Source organism: Salvelinus fontinalis, chromosome 1 (assembly GCF_029448725.1).
Source record: "Salvelinus fontinalis isolate EN_2023a chromosome 1, ASM2944872v1, whole genome shotgun sequence".
Classification (NCBI taxonomy): Eukaryota; Metazoa; Chordata; class Actinopteri; order Salmoniformes; family Salmonidae; genus Salvelinus; species Salvelinus fontinalis.
The window spans coordinates 58,178,227-58,187,050 of NC_074665.1; the positions used below are offsets into that span (position 1 = coordinate 58,178,227).

Consider the following 8,824-nt stretch of genomic DNA (forward strand, 5'->3'; position numbering starts at 1 on the left):
GACTGTTACGGAACTTTTGGACATTTCGTCAGGTTTTAGTGAACGCGCTTCGTGACTTTGGAATTGTTTACCAAACACGCTAACAAAAGTAGCTAAATAACGGACATTATCGAACAAATCAAGCATTTATTGTGGACCTGGGATTCCTGGGAGTGCACTCTGATAAAGATCATCAAAGGTAAGGGAATATTTATCATGTCATTTCTGGTTTCTGTTGACTCCAACATGGCGGCTAATTTGACTATTGTTATGAGTGCCGTCTCAGATTATTGCATGGTTTGCATTTTCCGTAAAGTTTTTTGGAAATCTGACACAGCGGTTGTATTAAGGAGAGGTATATCTATAATTCCATGTGTATAACTTGTATTATCATCTACATTTATGATGAGTATTTCTGTTGAATCAATGTGGCTATGCAAAATCACTAGATGTTTTTGGAACTAGTGAACGTAACACGCCAATGTAAACTCAGATTTCTTTATATAAATATGAACTTGTTCAAACAAAACATACATGTATTGTGTAACATGAAGTCCTATGAGTGTCATCTGATGAAGATCATCAAAGGTTAGTGATTCATTTTATCTCTATTTGTGCTTTTTGTGACTCCTATCTTTGGCTGGAAAAATGACTGTTTGTCTGTGATTTGGCGGTGACCTAACATAATCGTTTATGGTGCTTTCGCTGAAAATCCTATTTGAAATCGGACACTTTGGTGGGATTAACAACAAGAATACCTTTAAAATGATATAAGACACATGTATGTTTGAAGAATTTTAATTATGAGATTTCTGTTGTTTGAATTTGGCGCCCTGCACTTTCACTGGCTGTTGTCATATCGATCCCGTTAGTGGGATTGCAGCCATAAGAAGCTAACTAGATAAGGCGGCCTAGGCTACTTCATTCTAATGTAAGCTAAATGCATTGGATACAAATACTGGCATGTGATGAAGGATAACATGTCCATTATAATTATAGAAATGCATATCAAACATATACAGTACCAGTCAAAAGTTTGGACACCTACTCATTCCAGTGTTTCAGTTTCTACTCATTCAAGGCACACCTGTTAATTGAAATGCATTCCAGGTGACTCTCACAAAGCTGGTTGAGAGAATGCCAAGAGTGTGCAAAGCTGTCATCAAGGCAAAGGGTGGCTACTTTGAAGAAGGTCAAATATAAAATATTTTTTTGATTTGTTTAACTCTTGTTTGGTTACTACATGATTCCGTATGTGTTATTTCATAGTTTTGATGTCTTCACTATTATTCTACAATGTAGAAAACAGTTCAACTTAAGAAAAACACTGGAATGAGTAGGTGTGTCCAAACTTTTGACTGGTACTGTAAATATTCAATGAAATGAATACAGCATTGTAATGTTATTGATGCATTTCAATCTCCTTGCAGGGGATTAGACAGATGAACTGCAGGCACCAGATGCCCAAACTTCAAAACCAGAAACATGGAGACATCAACACTTGTCATTTTGAATAAATATTAACACTTTTATTGGTTTTCCTGTATCTATGCACGAGTCCTTAAAACAAAGTCCATTGTACAAAATAGGTAATTCCCAAGTGAGGGACATTTTAAGTAGATTAACTTCCAACATTCATAAACTTGTTCAGTACATGAAGGCACATTTTGTCATGACCGACACATTTATTTTCATTCACGGGACAGGAGTTTACATGTTTTTGTTCCAGCCATTTACTAACACCGCATTCAACTAATTGTGGTCTAAATTGAAGACTTGCACACAGTGCAATCCCCTGGGACAGAAAATCACGTCTGAATAAGAAGAATGAGCTTCATAAATTACAATGGCCTGACAAATCTGCATGATAAACAATAACATGGGTGAATCTATTTCTATATAACACTGTGATGTTGCACACTCCACAATAAAATCCTGGGATATGGTGACTATCCTAGTGGCTGGGAGGTTCCCAACAAGTTCTTTACATCTGCAGGGTGTCAGGGTGATATGTCCTTCAAGCAGAGACAAGGAGGGAGAAATTAACCTCTGCTATTAATGTCCAATCTTTTTGTTAACAGTTTTGCATATTTTTAGGCTTGTTCAGTTTTTTACAGAAGAGTAAAATAACTCAGCCTCTAATTTTAACTAGTAACACCAAACCTAAAGTTAGGTAAACAGACACTGCATGCAGCTAGTTAGCAAGCTAGATCAACAGAATAAACAAATAACTTGGCTGGCTAGCAAGCCTAGAATGAACAGAACACAGCTGTCTGTTAAAAAATTGAGTTGGGCAGAACTGTTTTCTCCTGTCAAGCCAATGCAATGGAGTGAAATGCGATCAGGTTTCCCACTTCTTTCATTTAGACTGCATCATATCACCTTTCAATATCAGTTATCAACTAATATGGAACCATGTTATCCTAAACATCAGTGTAAGAGAGAGACACTGTAACCTTACACTGCAGAATAGAATATCCCAAAAATCATGGTGATAAATAAAACATAGGCTTTAGAGTTTTGGGCTAATGTGAAAACATGGACCCACTAACGATCCCGCTCATAGAGGTTTATGATAAGCGATCATTCAATAAGGTTTGGCTACTTACTCATTAGATAACTGTCCAACAGGGTCAGCGTCTCCCATTCATTTTTGGAATACAGATAATTTTTTTCAGGAGTCCAGAGTTTGTTGGCAGCAAAGTCCCAGTGGTCGCAAAAGCAAACTAACTGCTCCTCATCATCATCCTCCATTTTTGTAAGTATTGTAGTCACGTATACGAATTCTCCACAGCACATACATTCCTCCTTTGAGGAATTGGAGCGCAATTGTCACAACTGCATGACCAGTCGGTCTTGATCCTGGGGATGGGTTGGATCTGTAGTACAGCTACTGCTGCGTCTTAGGTGGCAAGAGCAGCAGCGGCCATCTGAAGCTTAATTTGCCTCAATTCTTCGCCCGAATACTCAGGCTCAAATGAATACGGTTCGATCTGTGCACCTCCAGTTGTTTTCTTCATCACTCGTGAGTATTTCATAGTCAGACATATTTGTAGGTTGTTTGATTCATTTGTATAACTAACGTGTAACGCTGTCTTCACTTATCCGCCAAAGAAAACTTGCATCTGTGGATAAGGGCATAACTTGCAGTTTCTACGTAGCAGGGATTCCCCCGAGAGCACACATGTGCAGTTGTTACCCATCTCCGCTGCTGTGGCAGTCAGCTTCATAAAATAATGATATAAAATCATCTCAAATGTTTTAGGTGAAAAAGTACACATTTCTTAACTCAAAGAATTGAGGCAAGAATTAAGCGTCAGTATAGAGACAAAGTAGAGTTGCAATTCAACGGCTCAGACGCAAGACATATGTGGCAGGGTCTACAGTCAATCATAGATTACAAAAAGAAAACCAGCCCCGTCGCGGACACCGACGTCTTGCTCCCAGACAAACTAAACAACGTATTTGCTCGCTTTGAGGACAATACAGTGCCACTGACACGGCCCGCTACCAAAACCTCCTTCACCGCAGCCAATGTGAGTAAAACATTTAAACGTGTTAACCATCGCAAGGCTGCCGGCCCAGACGGCATCCCTAGCCGTGTCCTCAGAGCATGCGTAGACCAGTTGGCTGGAGTGTTTAAGGACATATTCAATAAATCCCTATTCCAGTCTGCTGTTCCCACATGCGTCAAAAGGGCCAGCATTGTTCCTGTTCCCAAGAAAGCTAAGGTAACTGAGCTAAACGACTTTCGCCCCATAGCACTCACTTCCATCATCATGAAATTCTTTGAGAGACTAGTCAAGGATCATATCACCTCCACCCTACCTAACACCCTAGACCCACTCCAATTTGCTTACCGCCACAATAGGTCCACAGACGACGCAATCGCAATCACACCGCCCTAACCCATCTGGACAAAAGGAATACCCATGCAAGAATGCTGTTCATCGATTACAGCTAAGCATTTAACAACATAGTACCCTCAAAACTCATCATTAAGCTTGAGATCCTGAGTCTCGACCCCGCCCTGTGCAACTGGGTCCTGGACTTTCTGACAGGCCACCCCCAGGTGGTGAGGGTAGGAAACAACATCTCCACCCCGCTGATCCTCAACACTGAGCACAAGGGTGCGTTCTCAGCCCTCTCCTGTACTCCCTGTTCACCCATGACTGTGTGGCCATGCACGCCTCCAACTCAATCATCAAGTTTGCAGACGACACTACAGTGGTAAGTTTGATTACCAACAACGACGAGACGGCCTACAGGGAGGAAGTGAGGGCCCTCGGAGTGTGGTGTCAGTAAAATAACCTCACACTCAACGTCAACAAAACAAAGGAGATGATCATGGACTTCAAGAAACAGCCGAGGGAGCAACCCCCTTTCCACATCGACGGGACAGTAGTAGAGAAGGTGGAAAGTTTTAAGTTCCTCGGTGTACACATCACGTACAAACTGAAATGGTCCACCCACACAGACAGCGTGGTGAAGAAGGCGCAACAGCGCCTCTTCAACCTCAGGAGGCTGAAGAAATTTGGCTTGTCACCGAAAACACTCACAAACTTCTACAGATGCACAATCGAGAGCATCTTGTCGGGCTGTATCACCACCTGGTACGGCAACTGCTCCGCCCACAACCGTAAGGCTCTCCAGAGGGTAGTGAAGTCTGCACAACGCAACACCGGGGGCAAACTACCTGCCCTCCAGGACACCTACACCACCTGATGTCACAGGAAGGCCAAAAAGATAATCAAGGACAACAACCACCCGAGCCACTGCCTGTTCACCCCGCTATCATCCAGAAGGTGAGGTAAGTACAGGTGCATCAAAGCTGGGACCGAGAGACTGAAAAACAGCTTCTATCTCAAGGCGATCAGACTGTTAAACAGCCATCACTAACATTAAGTGGCTGCTGCCAACATACTGACTCAAATCTCTAGCCACTTTATTAATTATAAATTGGATGCAATAAATGTATCACTAGGCACTTTAAACAACGCCACTTTATATCATGTTTACATACCCTACATTACTCATCTCATATGTATATACTGTACTCTATACCATCTACATCTTGTCTATGCTGCACGGCAATCGCTCATCCATATATGTATATGTACATATTCTTATTCATTAATTTACACTTGTGTGTGTAAGGTAGTTGTTGTGAAATTCTTAGATTACTTGTTAGATATTACTGCACGGTCGGAACTAGAAGCACAAGCATTTCGCTACACTCACATTAACATCTGCTAACCATGTGTATGTGACCAATAAAATTTGATTTGAAATCCGTTAGTACTTTTGACAAAAGTAGCTCAATAAAACAGCGAATTTGCCCACACTTTCTGAATCATGAATTCACTGCCAGTGTAGCAGAGCTAGGCCTACATCCCACCCCTTACAGAACCAATCAGTCGATATAGTCGTGAACAATCATCAGAAATCACTAGACAGTGGGGCATCGCCTGACCCACTAGTTGGTCAGAAGCTTCAAATCAACGTTTCATAACGTAATTTCCAAGTAGGCGGTAATGATAATTTTTTATTGTGCTGTAACTGAAACTAGGAGAAGATCTTCTGATGTCCTTTCCCTTCGTCAAAGGTACGTAATGGATATATAAGTGTTTTAACCCCGGGATAGCCCGCTAATATGACCCATAGTATGGAAGAACATTTTTTGAGTGCAATTCGTCTACAGTACATCTACACCACGATTATGAAACATTGATTTGAACTTTCTGACCAATTAGTGTGTCAGGCGGCGCCCCACTGTCTGATTCATATCGGTTGAATTCTGATTATCGTTGACGATTATAGACTGACTGCAATTGTATTGGGTGTACATCTGGCAACATCATGAGTCAAGTAATCTGTTTTTTTGACAGTTGTTTCAGTACAGCACTACAGGGATAGAACAAACTCCACTGAACTAGTTTTAATGTGTGGAATTACTTGTGAGTTTCTGGATTTTGGGTAAACTTCTCCTTTAAATAGTGTGTCCCAGGAATCACCCTTAGTGGTGTGAGCAACACCTAGATGCATCCAGTTTTCAGGGGGATACAGTATCTTCAACCTAGCTTCCAGTTTCCCCTGAAAACTGGACGTGGGGACTCTGCTCGGGCATTTATTTAACGCCTGCTAAATTAGGATAGCCATAAAATGACAGCAATTGCAAGCCCCAACCACAAGATCAAAAAAACATGGCTTTATGCATTACATATCTGTTGAGTCTACAGGTGACTACTGCTAGGCCTACTTGATTGGGACATCGATAAGGTTCCCCTGAGAGAATTATTTGGACAAAAACCACCCTTGCGGGAAATGTAAAGACTTTATATCGTAGCATGGCCAGAGAGCAATAACAAAGGAATGCGCCGGGTTACGGAGTCATGACTCTCGATATTGGTTGAAGATTCTGAAGCATCAGCGGCAAGCCAATAACTGTCTACTTCAGACCGAGGTTGTAATAATGTCTAGTGGAATTTGTCTTTGAACAAAGGTTACAAAGTAGTCTAGACACAACCACGCAATACTCCATTAGAATGTTACTTGTAAACATTATATTTGTGGATACTTACTTGAATCTTCCCTGACAGTGTTGACACAGGTCTCCAACCCATCCTTGGTCACAGACGCAAGTCCCATTGGTGCATTTCCCAGAGAAGCAGTTTTTATCACAGGACTTGGAGACTGATGCTTCGGTGTAAAACACCAAGTACAGCATAAGAAATGCCCCAAAATATATTTGTATGTCCTGGGGTCTCGTATTTGAATATTTAGTCCATGTGCGTCGACGCATTCCTCGGCAGTCCCCACCCATTCTACTTTAGAAACAGGTAAAGGTCTAATTTTCTGGTGAAGACTCCCTTATTCACACTTAAACAGCTGGAGTGACTCAACTATATGTCACTTATTGGTAATACATAATTTGTAAACAAAGCACTGGCGTATGCATGGGATAGCCTAGTAATAACGCGTAATAATGCATACACTCAACATCCAAATAGGCTTATTTATAGGCTATAGAAACATAACTCTGAAATCTGAGCATATTGCTAGAGTCATCTCCGGCAACTAACGTTAGAGCATCATCGGACAACGAAGCCTGCAAATTTGCACTGACGTTAATGCACTCATTTAAACTTTCTTGAACTAATGAATGCACACACCGTTATTCCCAGAGGCTAAGAAGCCATTTTAAAAAACCAAAGAAATTTGTTGTGTATAAGTTGTAGGCCTATTCTAAATGAAGTATTTTCCAAGCAATTTTCAAGTTCGCCATCCTAATGTTTCCAGAAAAACTGGAAGAAAAGAGTTGGTCACAGGATGTATGTTAGTTCTGGATTCCTATTTCCATTGCAAGAGTCGGTTTTGGATGTTGTTCGCTGCGGTGGAGAATGCAGCAACCCGGACAAATAGATCAAGTTGACCGTTCTCCGTTCCGCTTTTTCCCACGTCCAGGTTAGGCGCATTCACCGAAGATAACGAGTTATTTGCATTAAAATCCTTTTAATCCTTGTCAGAGAGAGCGATATTCACCGATGAATAACAACACGAGTTCCCTACGTGAAGATGCTCGCACAGCTGGTTTTTCAACGGTGAAACTCCTGGACAAAGCTCCGAGCATGAGCAGTGCAAAATTACGCATTTAAAGAGACAGTAGCTACACGATTCAGCCATATGGAGCGATAGTGTTCCTGTCGTAGAATTGGGAATTACAATACTAGAACAACTAGAACCTGCTTATGTTGGGATAAATGTCAGCCATTTTGGTCCGGTAGTTGGTCAACCATGGTTTACCAGTGCTGTGATAAGATATTGTGTAGAGTAATGATTCCAAACATTTTTCAAATGAACTGACAATATGCCAAGATTACATTTTAAGCTGCAATATGTAACTTTCTGGGTGAAGACCAATTTCACATAGAAATGTAAACATTGAAAGCAAGAAGAGGTAGATCTGTTCTATGTGCGCTATTTCTATGCTTCCCGTAATTACATTTTGTTTTGGGGTCTTTTACTTTCAGTTTTGTACACTAGCTTCAAACAGCTGAAAATACAATATTTCACAGTGGTTTAGATGGTACAATGATTTTCTACATTATACTTGCTTGCTTTGTCACATAAACTGAAGTTAGAATTTAAGCAACTAGGAAATGGCGGAGCGATTTCTGCATAGTGTATCTTTAAAAAATGCAGTCAATTCACAGCTGGTTGAAATCTGTTGATGTGATAGGATTGTAAATGTTGTAAATGCAACAATTACTTATGTTGTATCATATAATAGAACTCACAGCTTTCCAAGAAAACAAAAATGTGGACATTTATGGTCTGTTTACATATATTTTAGAGGCTATATACAGAAAATGTGTATAAAACCCATATAAACTGTATTTATAATTATATGACAATATTTTAGGTTGACAATAATTCTATTGCAACATTTTTTATTTATCACATGCCTTCAGGATTATGCCTCTACTGCCATTCTTTCTGATTAGACTGGTTTGGATTTCTTCCTGACCTTTATGGCTGCCATTTTCACCTCCATTCTGGAACTTTGTGGGTTTATGACATACCGCTATAGTGATTTAATAGGATCTCTATGGTCGCTATACAGAACCTTATCACAATCACATCACATACTTTTCCCATGGGCAATTTCAAACCATTGTGGCAGAAATGTTTTTCTGTCTTTGTTACTGACCTCAAGTTCCCTTGGCTCTGCTAATATATTTAATCTCAATTTGTTTTAAATGGCACACACTTGACTTGAGGCCAGGAAGATGATTGATTATGGATGCTGTTGAACAAGTACAATAACCAACCATGGATTCAGCCT

General features: G+C 40.5%; 1 protein-coding gene across 1 annotated transcript in view; it reads right to left on the bottom strand.

The window, feature by feature from the left end:
- The window catches only part of LOC129858385 (attractin-like protein 1), a 345,360-nt gene extending 337,746 nt beyond the window's left edge, over positions 1-7,614 (bottom strand). The window contains exon 1 of the mRNA XM_055927569.1: positions 6,561-7,614. Coding sequence (XP_055783544.1) covers positions 6,561-6,802 — 242 coding nt within the window. The 5' untranslated portion in view covers positions 6,803-7,614. The remainder of the gene's footprint in view (positions 1-6,560) is intronic.
- Between the last annotated feature and the right edge of the window lie 1,210 nt (positions 7,615-8,824).